Here is a 17,416-nt window from a genome sequence, read left to right on the forward strand (position 1 = left end):
GCATCCTTAGCCTAAGGGGATTTAAATTTGTGAAAATTAAGGATCACGCCCTTTTGCAAAGGGAGATAATTAGGAATTTATGAAAATTTTCGAGAAATTTTCAAAAATCTTCTTCTCATGAACCATAAGACCGGGAAAGCTGAAACTTGTGTGGAAGCATCATCAGGTAGTGTAGATTCATAGTTGTGAAAATCATGACCCCCGGGGGTAGGGTGGGGCCACAATGGGGGGTCGAAGTTTTACATAGGAATATACAGAGTAAATCTTTGAAAATCTTCTTCTCATGAACCATACGACCAGGAAAGCTGAAACTTGTGTGGAAGCATCCTCAGGTAGTGTAGATTCTAATTTGTGAAAATCATGACCCCCGAGGGTAGGGTGGGGCCACAATGGGGGGTCGAAATTTAACATAGGAATATATAGAGTAAATCTTTAAAAATCTTCTCCTCATGAACCATAAGACCAGGAAAGCTGAAACTTGTATGGAAGCATCCTCAGGTAGTGTAGATTCTAATTTGTGAAAATCATGACCCCCGAGGGTAGGGTGGGGCCACAATGGGGGGATCGAAGTTTTACATAGGAATATATAGAGTAAATCTTTAAAAATCTTCTTCTCATGAACCATAAAACCAGGAAAGCTGAAACTTGTGTGGAAGCATCCTCAGGTAGTGTAGATTCTAATTTGTGAAAATCATGATCCCCGGGGGTAGGGTGGGGCCACAATGGGGGGAACGAAGTTTTACATAGGAATATATAGAGTAAATCTTTAAAAATCTTCTTCTCAAAAACTAATCAGCCAGGAAAGCTGAAACTTGTGTGAAAGCATCCTCAGGTAGTGTAGATTCATAGTTGTGAAAATCATGACCCCCGGGGGCAGGGAGGGGCCACAATGGGGGATCGAAGTTTTACATAGGAATATATAGAGTAAATCTTTAAAAATCTTCTTCTCAGAAACTAATCAGCCAGGAAAGCTGACACTTGTGTGAAAGCATCATCAGGTAGTGTAGATTCAAAGTTGTGAAAATCATGACCCCCGGGGGTAGGGTGGGGCCACAATGGGGGATCGAAGTTTTACATAGGAATATAAAGAGTAAATCTTTAAAAATCTTCTTCTCAGAAACTAATCAGCCAGTAAAGCTGACACTTGTGTGGAAGCATCCTCAGGTAGTGTAGATACAAAGTTGTGAAAATCATGACCCCCGAGGGTAGGGTGAGCCACAATGGGGGGCCAAAGTTTAACAAAGGAATATATATGGTAAATCTTTAAAAATCTTCTTCTCAGAAATTAATCAGCCAGATGATTCTTTATAATTGTTAAGATTTTGGCCCCAGGACAATTCTTTGGCCTCATAAGAAGGTTCAGAGTTTATGTACGTTTATATCCCATATAGAAACAATTGTTAAGGATCTTTTTGAGAACTGCAATACTCAACATATGATATGACTATAAAATCATCCTGTTAGAAAAGGGACTAATGATTATAAACATAAGAATATCCAGGGGAAAAATGGATTTTATTTATACAGAATCAACATGTATTATTGTACATTGTCCAGATAGTTTGTATTATGACTCCATTAAGCTGATTTTATCATACCTATTGTTCCTCAGGTGAGTGATATGGCCCATGGGCCTCTTGTTAAATATCAATATATCACAATACAAAATTTTCCCCCAATACCCAGCCATACAAATACACATGTAATATCATTTATACATGCATTAATTTAGCAGTAAGCTAATCGCAAATTATGATGTCCCTAGAGTTATACATATTGTATGTTTGTAAATCATACGGTCAAGATATGTGAATATACTATTGATTTATTATAAATGTATATATTAGTACAAGTAATTGAAATAGAATGCTAACTAAACTGTGTATAGCTTAATTAATTGTACATGTAGCATGAACATGTAGAATGATTTGCTTGAATTAGTGCAATTGATTATCAAGTTGTAGGTTGGAGCATTTTGTCACTATTTGGGGTTTTTCTTTGTGGATGATTGGGTTCTATGTAGTCGTATAGGATAGGCCCTCTTGAACTCTCTGTCTGGCAGAACTCCAAGGCATTGTGAAGGTTTTCATGAAAAGTTATTTTTCCTCAGCTCAACACATGCACAGAATTTAAACCTGAGCATCTGAGTATCAGAATTAGTGCACTGTGTTGTCGGAGAGTCACTTATGTTTAATTATGAAATTGTAATGAATGTAGGCAATTTTTATGTAGGACTGACTTAATCTTAATATCAATCCGAAATTGACAAATTGACTGTAATACACTTTTCTTTAGAGGAAATTGATGTAACAAATACATATTATTGATTAATAGTGGACAAACCTGATAGCAACAACACTTTAACAATATGAAAATTATGTAATAAAAGTAGGAATGAAATACCTCTATTTTGGTGTCATATTTCAATCGAAAGAAATATATTTTAACCCTTCCTTAATATTGCATGGTTATTATCTTCCTTTCCTTGATGACAACATATTTACTCCCTTTCCAAGATCCCAAATCACTAAATATAGTCAGACCTTGTTATTATAAATATGGTTGGATAAAAAAAAACAAATAAAAGATAAAGCTGAGACTTCTTACCTAAGATAAAGTTGAGAAATCTAAACTACAACGTTATATATGTCTACAGTAAACAAGGTATCAAAAAATGATATCAAGATATAGAATTTCAATGGTATTTATAATAATGAATATTAAAAAACTCTGATTACATTGCAAATATGCTGTTCTTTCCTCTATATTTATATCCCAAAGTGTACATTAATTGGAAATCTAACTTAATCATACAAACAAGCATACACCAATAAAGTACCTCACACATGTATCTGACATACCAAATAGGTAAATTTGCCAGAATTGATGTCAGAGATCTTTTTAAGGTAGTAAAATTATTTACGAAGTATTAGAGACCACCACACAGCCCATATTATCACTGATTTAAAAATATGAATTATTTTCAACAGAACTCAGATGTTTTATTGGCAATTTTTTCATTTTATCAGTAAAAATTTTTTTGTATTGCTTCTGACTCATTGACTTCATCGAAGCTTAAATTTTTATTAATTTAAGCAGACAAGGATTTGTTCATTGGCAGCTATAGCATTACTATATGACTTATTTTTTCACATCTAATGTGAAAAATAATGTATGGACATGTATGTATCTTTAATGTAGAGAGTTGTTTTTTGGAATAATTATAACTTTCCATTTTATAATGCCTTCATTATATTAATGTCATCATTGTTTACAACTTGATGATGTACCAGGTAAATGACCGTGAAAAGATAAACATACCTGGAGCAAGAGCATATGGTACCTTTTTTCCAAAGAAATGTGCCACAATATGTATCAGATTAATTAATAGATGGAAAATAGTGCAGGGCTTAGACAGACAGTTTTATCATGAAAATGTCGGTGAATTTTGGTGAATTATGCATTGAAAATGTGAAGGATATGGTAAATATTTTTCAAATTCATGAGAAATTGTGCAGAAATTATGTTACTTTTCTACATATTGAATTTGTCCATGTATTTCAATTATGCGTACTTGGTATAAGCTTTTTGCATGTGGCCACAACAATTTTCTACTGACTTTCACTGCCATTGAATATCCTCTGTACAACATCAGCTTTTATAGGGGATTACCAGTATTAAGTCATGTCAATGCACCCATAAGATAGTCTCAATACTGTAGATTCCTAATTTAACGCGAGGAATTAATATCCGCGTAAAATCGCATGAAGCACATCTTGCGAATTTTAAAACCTCGCTTCAATTTTTCGATATATGTTAATTACAAGAAACTATGATAAAAATTCGGCATTCACGATTTTTTGTTCTCGCGATTTGATGGAAAATGGTTGAGTCGCGGAATTAAGGACTCGTGTAAAATAAGGAATTTACAGTAACTTTTATATTGTAATTACCAGAAAATATGTAAGTCTACTTGCTTGGGTTTTTTTTTGCATCCTATTTTTATACAGATAGTAATTCTTATGCAATTTATTGGAAGAAGTGGGATGTTAGAATTGATTGCTCATTTTTGCAAAGAGTTAGTTTTCCTTAAAGTGTTGGGTAATATTCTGAGAGTGTAAACTGAAAAATCAGAGTAGGTTATGGCCCTTACACCTCTAGACTGTCCTTACAGCTCGTTCTGTGTGTTCCATTGATGTACAACCCTTCACATTGGAAAAAACAACATTGGTCGGTCAAACAACAGCTTCATGCAGGCCATGTCTACATGTAGCAGATCTTGAGCTTCTCTCCTTGTAAATGTGAAACATTAACGTTTTTTTCTGTCAAAGTATTTAGATCATAATTATGAAGAAAGCAGAAATAAATATAAAATGTGCATTGTTACAATGTGTCCATTTCAAAAAAGGCATCTTGATTGAATATGCTGCGACTCCACCCAAATTAAGATCCAAATTTCTTTTCAAGATGAAAGATTAAGTAATTGAATAAATGCCAATATTATGGCTTCCTAATTCTAACAGAGATAAAGATATTTAAATATTGCATGATTTGCTTGGCTCTATTGTGCGCAATGATCATATAGTGTGTGTAATTGAAGTTGGCGCAGCATTAGCCCTGTAGGGCTGGTATTTACATGGTCTGTTTACCTGGCTTTTGTGTTGGCAGTCCGCTACCTGTTGGTACAATAGATCCACTATCTAGCAAGCTAGTTCACGAGCCATCAGACCTGATAATTTTTATTCCTAAGTGGATCAAAATTTTTTGACCTGACTTGCTATGGCAAATAGAAAAAGGTGCCATTTACAAACAGCTATGAGACAGAGTTTGTATTTGCAAACATAGTTCAGAGTTCAAAGGTAAAAAGGGTAAAAAAAAATCTTAAAAGCCATACATATTTATGAGTCTAGGCTGTCACAACAAAGCATTATTGATTTGAAATAGTTAGGCGTCATTGTCATCGCTCACTTTAGTTTGTGTAGCAAAGGTATTGATACTTGGTACACAGGTGATTATGTTCCAACAAGAAAGAGGTGAAATCTATGCCAACAATCATGACATGCTGATTGCTAGCTTAAATGCTGTGAGTATGTAGTTAGACTGTCAGTCACTCGGTAGAGAGAGAAAAGGGACAAGTGTCCTACAGATTATCTACTATAACTTTTGTACTCCAAATATTAAACTACCAGCAAAACTTTTGTATTGCCAAAGGAATTGCGATGTTTATCTAGGATAAATAATAGATTTATGTAATTGATTGTTCACTGATTTGAATTTTACAGCAATGACTGAGACCATTGCCAGTTAATAAGAGACAATGTGTACTGCTATAGGTACAGTGTTTATCATCTGTGACCTGCATTGCTTTATTTTGTTGTATGTTAGAAAAAACAAAGACAGATTTCAGGAATTTTATAGGCATCAATAAACATGGTTTTTTTTCTGATAGTCTATGAACATTTTTAAACAATTAACCACAAGAATGAGCTTCAGTGAAAATTCATAGGGTGATCTATTTTAAATAAATCTTTAAGATATTATAAAGAAATCAATTAATTATGCATTTAAACCTTTATTTATACTTGCCAGTAATAATTTAATTTTTTTTTTCAAAAATGAGGGGGTGATTAAGTTTAGAGTTATGTAAAACAACGACCATTACATAAAGTTAATTATGACTTGTACTTTTTACCCTGCTTCTCAATCATTCATTTGTAATCTCACTTGTCCAGAATATATTTTCTGTACCCCTGAGCAAAATTTAAATCCCTCAAATTTCACCCAAGATAACCGGTGAGTAAAGGATGTGTTATGACCTTGAACCAATGTTTTTGATCAGAGATTTAACCTGAAATATTTATCGGTATGTAAAATTTTCTGTTTTGAATTTTGTTTTCTCTTCCTTTTGTGTTATCTACTGGAGGTTCATTCTTCAACTATATTGTGTCTGTTGGTTAACGTGTGCAATGACCCTGAAAAAATTTAATAGATCAGAGGTCAAGGTTTAAAACATCTGTAAAATCCCCTCAGAGCTTTTTTTTATCCATTGGCCATATCTGGCTTATAAAGTGCTTGTGGATAAAGGATTTGATTTTCAATTAATTAATACTTTAGGTACTGGAGGTGCTATATTCCCTCTTCCCAACAAACCGAAGAACTAAATGACAACCTTTTAATAATAGTTCTAGAGTTTTGGATTCAATTGACCCCTTACTGGGAGCTAACTCTAATATCTTTAATTTTTTTACTCCTTAGACAATGGTCATCAAAAAATGATGATAGATGTTGTAGTTAATGGAAATACATCATTGGCAATTCTCAACTGACATCAGATCATATAATGTATACAGGGTTATTTTCACCCTGTGTAATTTTTGCTCCTCTACACTTGCTAACAGTTTTGTCCCATCTTAAATTCGCCCAGCCACAGTTGTGTTTAAAGAAAGATAAGACAAGTTATTGAAATTCGCCCACTGTTTAATCCACCAGCTGGAAACGACGAAATGGGGAAAAATAAAACGGATATTTCCCTGTATACAATTCTTTGTTTTTGGGGTTTTTTTTAATCAGCATTCAAGCCACTTTCCTCTGAATGAAATCTAAAATGGCACAACATACCAGTATATACCAGCTCGTAGTGGCCAGAAACTTAAGATATTTAGATAAGCTAACTTATAATTGATAGATATTGACGAGAAAGTAATTAAACCAATTAAATCTCAAAATGTTGATAATAAAAATTCCCCATCTCTTCTATTCAATCCTACTTGGACATGGCTACTTTTATAACCAGACACAACATTAGCAAAAATAACCAAGTTGAAAGTATAAAAGTTAAGTTTTGAAAAAAAAAATAATAGCTAAACATTGACTACTATCATTTTCCTCAGAAGAACATATAGTGCATGTATAGCTTGCAAGTCATATAAGAGCAATAAGATAATTCTTTGTCATCTCCCTTTAAGAGATGACACATTAAGATTGAATACTAGAAGAATGCCATTAAACTGGTGCAATTTATCTGATGGTCTAACAAAGAGTGGCCAATTATGTTGTTTGATGATACAATCTCTTTAGATTACATTTTCATCAGCTCCTCTTTTGACAGGGATGATGATGCAAATGAATAGAAAAATAATTATGAATTAATATTGATACTAGGAAACCCATATTTAAGGATATAGAATATATGTTGGACTCGGTAAGATTTAACAGAAGTTTTTGATCACTTAATTATGTGTTTCTTTCATACAATATACTTTAAATGTATGTGTCATTTTATGCTAGTATTACACTTTTCAACCAGTGTATACATGATGATTACAATAGTGGTGAGGGGTAACATACATGTACCGGTACAATGTATAATCACTATCAAAACTCATAACAGTACATTGATGAATTGGCAAGCTGGTATTTTTTGCATATGAAACAAGAATGTTAGCTGGAGTGACAAGCATATTTGTTAGCAAGTTAGATATAGAGTAAGCAGAGACTAGAATGTCTGCAGCATTGTATGCAATAACCTTACCAGAATGTGTGTGCAGTGAAAAGAAAGTCTATTGTCTAAAAGCAGAAATGGTTCTTTTTTCTAAACTGATATGACTGATATGTAAACTCCAATGACTAAACTGCCTGCATGCAGTAATGTAAGTAAACACTACTAGCATCTACAGTGTCTATAACCAGTCACTATGTAGGATAAAAGCTGCCATTAGCTAGAAGATAAGCCATTGGAGGTATGATTTTTGAAAAAAATACATTAAAAGCTAGATGTGCTGACAAGAATATATAAAAGCATAATGCTGGGGTTTTTTTTAAAATATAGTGTAGGTATCAACACTATTGAAAGATTTTTTCAAGGATATTGGAACGCTGAAATTTCATTCAAGAAAATTGTTAATCTGTGTCACTGATTTAGAAATCGTGGTGAAACCTTAATGATCTGATACAGTATGATCTGGTCTTTTTTCCACAATTTTGTGCTTGGTGCTGGACCCATTGTTTTGATTATTGATACTGTAAATGAAGGAAGAAAAAAGGAAAGTTGAAGATTATATGTTTATGTCTCAAGTGCTTGGATTGTTTCTAAATACTTGTCTGCAAAAGAAATGTTTGCTGGTGCAGGAAAAAAAATCTCCTCAAGGCAGCTACAAATATAAGGGGTCAAGGGTTGAATGCTTTCTGGTGAATATCTAGACACATCACCAATCCAGAAATGTTGCATTCCTGTAGTTTATATTGTATGGAACGATACCAAGTACACACAACACAGAAGAACTTTTTTTTTATGATAGCTGAATTTGAAGCTTGTGTCTTCAGTTGGGGGTTATACATTTAATCTCAACAAAATGACAGAAAGCAACACATAAAAAGATGTCAATTTCTTAGAATTTATAAAGAATATTTTTTATCACTAGTATATTAAAGTTTTTTGTGGTTGATTTAATAATGTTTCCAGATTATTTAGATGCAAATTATTGTTTATTAGTTCTTAACTACTGCTTTGTTTGACAGTTTTAAAGAGAGAGTTTGTGTCTATAAATGTGCATATGTTAACAAGAAAAAATGCGAACAAACAAAAATCTCATCATTGCATCATATTTGAGAGAGAGAGACAGAGAGACAGAGAGAGACAGACACAGAGAGAGATTTAAGAATATATTTTTTCAGATGTTGAATTTTTGAATTTTCCTCCTCAGGCTTGCTTTCTATGTGGTGTGAAGAACTGGGTCGGCTTCTGTTGCTAAGACACCAAAAGAATCGAACTCCTGACTCCAAATCACCAGCAATGCACCCACAGCTACAGCAAAAACCAATGCCACCAATGGGCCCAGGGTAAGATATAATGCTTTTCAAAATAAAGACATTGAAACACATCATCACAGACCTAGCTGGACCAAAAAATAGAATTATCTACCATGTGGCCATGATTGATTGGGAAACGGAGATCTCATGGCTCGCCAAATGACCAATGTGTGTAAAGCATAGTTGGAGATTGACACCTAGATTTGTCCTTAAAAAAAATGTTGAGGCATTCAAAGGAAATTCAACTTATTTCACTTTTTAAAAAAATATCATTAACTAGAACTTGAAAACATCTGGATCTTTGACCCCAATAGAATGCCATGTAGGTACCAAGAGAAATTGGGTTTACTATTCAAGGGCAGTTCCTGCAGTAAGAGTTGTCTGAACCACTGTGTATAGTGAACAATCCACTTTAGTTGTAACTTCTGTTTGATGTTGGATTTAGTAGATGTAGCTAAGACCATTTTTCATGCAAAGGGCAGTAACTCTAGGGTTTTTTATGGGGCCATCAAAGGATGCATATATTGATTTGAATCCTTCTTAATCTAATTATTTAGTCTTCTTATAAATTCATTTGCATTGGCTAATGCTTGCATCCTATATTGTCTAGTGTATTCTAATGAATTATGTTTCGTTTGGATAAAAAACGAAAAGGTTGTAAGCTAGGTCCTCTAAATGGCTATATTTCTATGAGAGACGGAGGCAGCACATGCTTGTCCAGCAGTGAAGGAGTCAATTTCTCTCCTTCCATATAAATATCTTTGTGAAATATTAGTTTATTTATTCCTTTTTTCTGAATGCATCTGTTTGAAATAGCTGGAAACAAAAATAAAATGAGGGGAATCCCACCATTGGAAATTATTTTATTTGTTATCACAGACACCATTAATTTGACAACAGGTACCGTATGATCGATTGATTTTTCAAAGTTATGTAAGATGTAAAAAAAATTCAAACTAGAAAAAAAACTTTTTGAAATTTTTGGGGGAATAATTAAAAAAGAAGTTTGTCTTGAGGTGGAAAATTGCTATGGAATGGCACATCCATCCATTCTTTTTATACCCAGCCCTCCCCAGGGTACGCAGAATAATGCAGGCTAAATTTGGAGTGCTGAGTACTACCCAACACACATTATTACCTGTTAAAAAAAAATCGAATACGAGAGAAAATCAGAACTGAAATATGTTAAAATCTCCGAGGTACATAAGGTTTTGTTGGATTGTTTATTAAAGGAATTTGTCAACCCAATCCTGAAAAATACAAACATATCGATCCAAAATTGTTTTCCTTCTTAAATACTTATAAAGATATGGCATTAACAGTTTTCAGCTATTTACAGCCATGCAACTGTTTGAAATGCAACTTCCAATGAAGTTTAAATGAAACAAAAAGGGAAAAGCCATGTGTTACAGGGACGTCTTCATACCAGTATCAGCCAATCAATTTTTCATACGTTAACAAAAAATCAATCTGCAACACTGGCTGTGAGTGTATTGATTAGAGAAAGATATGTATCCATTTGCTATAATTGGGTTTAAATTACTTACCTAATAGAATTCAGACCTATAGGTAAAAGTTGCTCAATTTATGAAGTTGCTAGGCTAAAAGAGGACTTGCTCCTTCAATTCTAATTTAATGGTTTTTTGCCAAGCTAAAGATTGCTACCCTCAAACAATAAGGGCCAATTCTGAATACAGATCTACAAATGGTCTGGAAATAATTAATCATAACCAAGCAGTGTTGGTATGGCGGTACTGTAAATGTCTACTGGGTCTGGGACAACACTCTGTCCTTTATATGTGCAGCCACTAGGGAGAGAGAGCTGTCTGTAATTTTATTGCCAGACTAAATTTGCATATTGTGTTGGGAAAAGACATTTAATTTTTTCTCTTAATTTCTCTCGGGCTACAAGTTAAAATGACAATATTCTGTGTTGTCTTGATCCGTTATGAAATAAACCGGTATTGTCTTATAACCTAAAACTATTCCCCAGATTAAACATTTATGTATTATTTACCGGTATTTTTTCAATTTATATTTACTGGTAAGACTTATTTTTTTGTAAGTTATTTGAATCCTTCCAATACTAGCTTTGTGATTTAATGCACTGAGGTTCACCTGGACTTGAGCACAGAAAAGCATGACGCAGTGCTACAACACAATAGGAAGGAAATAGATTTGACCTCTCTACCTGGACTAATAGCCTATCATTTGACTTCATGCAGAGGGAAATCACCTGTGAATATTAAGTCTCTCCCAGTCGGTGGCTCCTGAATACTTTATCGAGCTATGATAGTGTTAATACCTACCAATAAGTTTTTATACTAGGTTTACTAGGTCATTGAGGGATAAGACTCTGAAAATTAAATAATATATTTGACTTGCAGAGTATTTTACTGTATATCATGGACAATGACATGTGTATTTGCCCTGTAGGTGTTTTCTACCTGAGGTTTAAATGTGCAGAATACCTTCATAAACAAACTTGATTTGCCATTTAAAGTATTTTTACCTGGCTGTGCCCTAGTGTAGTCGGCTAGCAGTGCATTGTGGTTGTTATTCTTGACATTGATTTTCCCTTCAGGAGCCTCTTGTTTCTGTAAAAACAAGGCAGATTGAGCTAGGTTGATCATGTGACCAGCTTAGGATGAACTGGGATGGCTGATAAAGGCCCTGTTTAGACTGACTGTGTAGTGTTATAGTTAGGACATGTACATGGAGCTGAGTAATCTGTAGTGTTTACACTTGTGTGACACAATGGCTGACTTCACCAATCAACTGGACATTCACCAGCAGAGAGACAATAGTGTATGATTTAAACAGCAAAGCCAGACAGTGATTCTAGGAGAGGATTTAATTCACTGTGTTTGTGTTTAGTTTTTTTTCACATTTGACAAAAGATCCAAAATTTCTAGGGGTGGTTGGAATAATGAGTTCAGGATCTGGTGGGGAATGGCAGCCCCAAATGGCAGCAGAGCTTCAGATAGCCGTTCAGACAGATAGGTGTGTTTTATAATGTAATTGGTATTGGATTTCTAGCAGTATATATCACAAAGACAGGTATATTATGATGGCATTAAGAATACTTAGTAGGTCAAGAATCAGGATTCCTTCAGGGCTTGTTTAGCTGTCAGGTGTGCTGGCTGAATTAAGATCTTTGCTATTTTTTAAAGGCCACAGCCATATTTTCAAAGAAAAATTGAGAATTTTTATTCTGATGTAATAATCCTACAACACTTGTCTCAACTCAAGATTTTTTTTTTTGAGGAAAAGAAAGCCTATCAAACATGTGTAGATTACAGGGTAATTGTCTGTGCAGCAAACATGCTGTTATTTTATAATCTGCTAATAGTTAGAAGAGATTATTACCTTTATGTTCATTGTGTGTTGTAGTGACCCAAGTGCAGGATGGATGCCTGGGAATCAAGGTCCCCCTGCCCTCTCTGTGGTGACCACTGTGTGGGGCATGACCCAGTCCACACAGAGTGGTCCCTTTAACCACAGTACACCTGGCTCGGGGTATACCAACACTACCATGTCCTCAACCAGCTACACGCAACAGCCTCAAGGATTCACAGGAAATCAGATGCAGAAACCACCATATAACATGGGACCCATCACCAACAGGAGAGACTCAGGGGGGTACAACCGGCCAGGGTAGGTGCATGATATAGTGGTCATGATGTGAGTTATCTACCATCATAAATACATGTTCAATACTGAAAATGCTCAGATGGAGTGACCCAGTCAAGGAATCAAGCAGTCAAAACCTGATAGCTAGATATTGATGGGCAACACGGAGGGAGATAAGACTACCTCACATTGTTTTGGGGATCTACTTGTCTGTCTGTGTGTCGATCTGTTAATCTGTGTTTTGTTTATACAAAGATTTGATAATACATGTATTATGTGTACCTTATACTGTAGTTGTCAATGAGTGGTCATACGAATAGTACCAGCATAGTTATTTACAATACTTGAATGAAGTATGAATATTAAAACATTGCAATACACAAAAATTACTTACATTAAAAGCAAGGTCAAAAATAAAGTCCATGAGATAACAGTTACAATTGAAGATTAAAGTATGTGGCTCCAATGTGAATAAAGATCTTGCAATTGATATTACCACACACAAGATTGCCACCCTGCCTTCCCTGGTTGTAAGGTTAAGGGTGACTTCTTTGGTAAGATGCTAACCGTAGCCTCTAACCATCCACCTTAAAGTTCAAAGACCAAAAAAAAAAATAATAAAAAAAAGAACCCAATTACTTAATGGTTTTATTTTTGCCAGTACTATTTATTATATGATTGATTAATGACATGATATGATTTTTGAAAGTCACTTCCAGCACTTGAAAAATTAGAACATTTAAAGTTTAACCAGTAACACATGCACTGAGAAAACGAGATTGACAATGCTACATAGATGTTGAAACTCAGCTAGGAGTTATGGTTTTTTTTTAAATTTATTACTATGAGTTTGAATGTAAAATCTTTTGCCTGACTTCAGTACATCTTATTCAGATTGCCACAGCAGAGTTTTAACTGATGAATATTAAAAATTATGCAGTGTAAATATAGGTTGATGTTTCTTTAATTAAGCCTTTTATATATGTCATTAAATATGCTAAGCATTAACATACAGGATTCAGGATTTAGTGGGGGTGGGAGGGGCGGCAGGAGATTGGTTTCGAAATTATTTTGTGTTAATTAGTGCACAACCTTTTTTTAACAAGCAAAGCTTTAATTGTCTTTAAATTAAACTTAAAACTGTGGAAGGCTTATGTTGATAAGCTGATGACAAAATGATTTTTAACATTTTTTGACCACAGTGAAGATAATACAACTTCACTTATATGTAATGTTTAAGATGGGCATTTCACCTTAGCTGATATCATGACATGCATGTAGTTTAATAAGACATTGGATTAAACACAGAAAAATGCACACACAGATTATATAACAAAGAAATTTTTTTCAAAGAACATTTTTTACTGACCGTTAACTTCATTTTATCTTCCACACTGAATTTTGCAATGTTCTAGTGGAGACATTAGATTTGCATTAACTCTTCAGGTTTGTGAAAACCAATTGAACAAAGACTTCATATACGTGTATATGTCTCTTAGTATGTAATAACAGTGGTTATCCCCACCCACAACTCTTGATATTGCACATCCTCTTTGTTTGTATGGGGATCACCCAAAAATCAGGAATATCATGTAGCATATTTTTAGATACACAAGCTATCTCTTAAGGTTGAATTATATGAAGAAGAAAAAAAAATCATCACTGTATATTTATAAACTGTTACTATATCCGGTAATTTTATGATGATCTAATTTTCGCTTTTTATCGCGATCACTTTTACATTGCAAAATATTTAATATCCAGAATTTATATCCGGAATTGTCTGCTATAGGAAACTTTTGAGATCACAGAAAATGATTGATGCAAACGAAAAAAGTTATATATTTTCCTATTTTTGCAAGTTTTGTGACATGAAAAAAACCCAAGGATATACACTATATGTATAGCTGGAATTTGAGGAAATTTGCATGAAAATTCTTATATAAAAGTAAAATGTCTCTTTATTTGTTTCCCCACAATGAAATATATTTTAATGAAAATTTGATTTAAGCATCATGTTCATTCTATATATTGCAAATCTTTTTCGTCAAATCAAAATTCTTAATTTAATGCAAAGATGACTGGATTTGTAAAAATTTTTCTTTACCTGCTAAATTATGCCAAAAATAAAATGTTTCAATATTTAGGCTTTTACATAAAAAAGATTCTCTAATAAACACAGAACATAATTGAGACCTTGGAATGTCAGACAGCTGGGCCGACCCCAACTGTCGTGTTCATAGCCACCACCCTGTTTCAAGATTGGAAATAGTATTATTCGATATAGGATTAAGATATATTTTGTCATGTCCATAAAAGTATTTGATAGACAGAATCCAGATTGGCTAACAGTGTACTTACATTACCCTATACTCACTGACTGCTATTGATTCGATGACATTGGTGTAAGTGGCAGACATGCACACACAAGAAGACTGACGTTATGCTCTGTAACATCTAAATGGAAAGGGCGTTAGTGTCAGAGAAGTCACAGAAGCTTACTCGCTGCTTGGCTGGCAGAAATGTAATATTTTGATTTTATGAAGAAATAAGTGTAACATGTTGAAACTGTTGTTCTTTAGAGGAGTAAGACCTTTTGGGAATTCACAAAAACTGTTTACCACTGTAGAGTATTAGTCGCGTTTCCAATAAAACGTTTGAAAATACCTTTACACTCTGATCTAAATTTATGAGAACTTGTTGATTCGTTAGATTTATGCAACATCATTAAAACCACCAAAACACTTTGATAATTTTAGTATACTCGATGAGTTTAAATGCTTCAATTGGTACACATTTGATACAACAGGAAGGAAAAACTCTCTGCCATCTATAATTTCTCACAATATTTAGAATTCATTTGAGCAAGAAATTTTGTGTTGATAACAGTGAAGTATTCCTTTAATTAAATTGTATTGTTCCTGCCACAGTATTGATTAGATACTGACCATTTACAATGGTCTGCCCCTAGAAGAAAGGTGCTCTTGTCCAGAAACTGGTTTACTTTCCCATCTTCAGAAAAATAATATCAGGAAGTGTTTGAAGGAAATCACATAATATTTCTATAAAATATGTGTTAAAAAAAGTAACCGGTGTAAATTAAGAAAGAAATACCATGGCAACCACTGTTGCTGAGTAATGGATGGGCTGGGGATGCTGCAATGCCATGCAATACACATCATCTTTCTTAAATGGAAAGCTTTTGAAACTCATTTGAGCTGAAGGCTCACCTGATCAGAATATGTCCAGTGTTTGTTGTTGCAGTCATTCTACTAGACCAATTTTAACCAAACTTAACATGCATTAACTTTGCATGAATGTTTTTTAAATTTGTTTATTGGAATGGCTGCATATTTTCCGTTGAATTTTTGCCTTTTTGCAGTTAGTGGGCAAATGTAAGTCTGGATGAATTCAAAACAATTTTTAAACTAACCGTCTCTATTAGAGTATTCATTTCTGTGTCTGGGCAAATTCAAGATAGGACAAAAGTTGAAAACTGTTTTCAAGTGTAAAAGGGTAAAATTATACAGAGCAAAAATAATCCTGTGGATAGTAATCTTTGTCATGTTGAAATATTGTGAGCTGATAATAATGAAGTCTTGAAGCTATTTCTGGTGATTGCCTTCAGTTGGTTTGTAGGTATGAACATTTGAATGAAGTGCATGTACAGTTACTTATTTACTGACTGCTGTCACCATGTACTTTCTATAAGAAGAAATTTCTGTTTCAGTTATCCTCCAACACCCAACACACCTGGTTCTAACACTCCAATCTCTGGACACAGTGAATACCCTGGGGGACCAGGAATGCCCCAGGGAAACCCCGCCCTTTCTGCTGCACTAGTGGCAGCAGCTGCAACAGCAACGGCTACTGCAACAGCAACGGCTAGCATGGTGGCCATACAAGATCAGCAACAGCAGCTCAACATGCAGATGAACATGAACGGCCAGTACCCCCCACAGATGCCGGTAAGAATCATTTCTTTAAATATGTTGTAGCCTTGATATGTGTAACATACAGGAAGAGAAAAAAGCACCACATATAGCCAATAGTGAGAGAAATGTACAAATGTTAGTTTTGAATGTGTGTCCTTCCTGATACACTAGAGTCATGTATTAGTTCTTAATGTATTGTGAAGCATTATATAAGATCACTCTTGTATACAGTTGTCACTAACTCTAGTACTGATTTCCTGTTTCAGCCCGGTTTTTACATCAATGTTTATATGAAGAAATATCATACTTAGAAATATCATTATTATGTACAAGGGGCCAACTTTTGTTTTAACCCGTCCGTCTATTTGACTCGTAATGTGTTCACACAATTTGCCTAATGAATAAAACTTAAAAAAGTTTGTCTTCATTTAATATCAAGGAAAGTTTTGCAAGAAGTTTTAAAATTTCATAAAAAATTCCAAATATATGGTTAGACTGAAAATTCTAAGAAATGTCAAGTGCGGATTTTAAGTCTCTAAATCACATTATAATGCAACCTATGGTGCTGTCACAGAAGTAATGAACATGTCTACATATTGAAATACATTAACAGTGTTGGGCCAAATTTTCCCCATACTACTGTACAAGCTTTAATTGTCATTAGGGAGATTTGTCTTTTGTATCAGATTGTCTAGATTGATTAGACCTGCAATTTATTTGCAATTTCAAATAACTACAGCATGATATAGTTTACAGTGTTCAGTCTATGATAATATTAATCACAGGTGTATGGAATTTATGGCCACTGCATTGTGGTTAATATTTAATAGACATACATTATTCCCACTTTACTTTAAATCTGTGTTTAAAGAAAGATAACTCCATCTTTGAATAGAATTTAGCCTTTTGAAAAATCTTTCCGAAGTATAAAGCATTGTTAAGAGGCACAGATAAAACAACATGTAGTGAAAATGAGAAATGGTGTTTATGTATAGTAAAACCTTCAAGTCAAGGACCTCATTATATAATCCACTCGGTAT

The 17,416-nt window shown here is 34.1% G+C and overlaps 1 protein-coding gene across 6 annotated transcripts in view; it reads left to right on the forward strand.

The window, feature by feature from the left end:
* LOC128165184 (zinc finger MIZ domain-containing protein 1-like) overlaps window positions 1-17,416 on the forward strand; it is a 56,958-nt gene that overhangs the window by 31,824 nt on the left and 7,718 nt on the right. For 4 of the 6 annotated variants that reach the window (XM_052829437.1, XM_052829439.1, XM_052829438.1 and 1 more), the window contains 3 exons: window positions 8,703-8,838; window positions 12,202-12,465; window positions 16,172-16,409. In XM_052829437.1, the coding sequence (XP_052685397.1) occupies window positions 8,703-8,838; window positions 12,202-12,465; window positions 16,172-16,409 (638 nt within the window). Of the gene's footprint in view, window positions 1-4,604; window positions 5,084-8,702; window positions 8,839-9,738; window positions 11,812-12,201; window positions 12,466-16,171; window positions 16,410-17,416 lie in introns of those variants that run through there. The other 2 variants (XM_052829441.1, XM_052829442.1) reach the window with 2 other exon arrangements.

This window comes from Crassostrea angulata, chromosome 10 (genome assembly GCF_025612915.1).
Source record: "Crassostrea angulata isolate pt1a10 chromosome 10, ASM2561291v2, whole genome shotgun sequence".
NCBI lineage: Eukaryota > Metazoa > Mollusca > Bivalvia > Ostreida > Ostreidae > Magallana > Magallana angulata.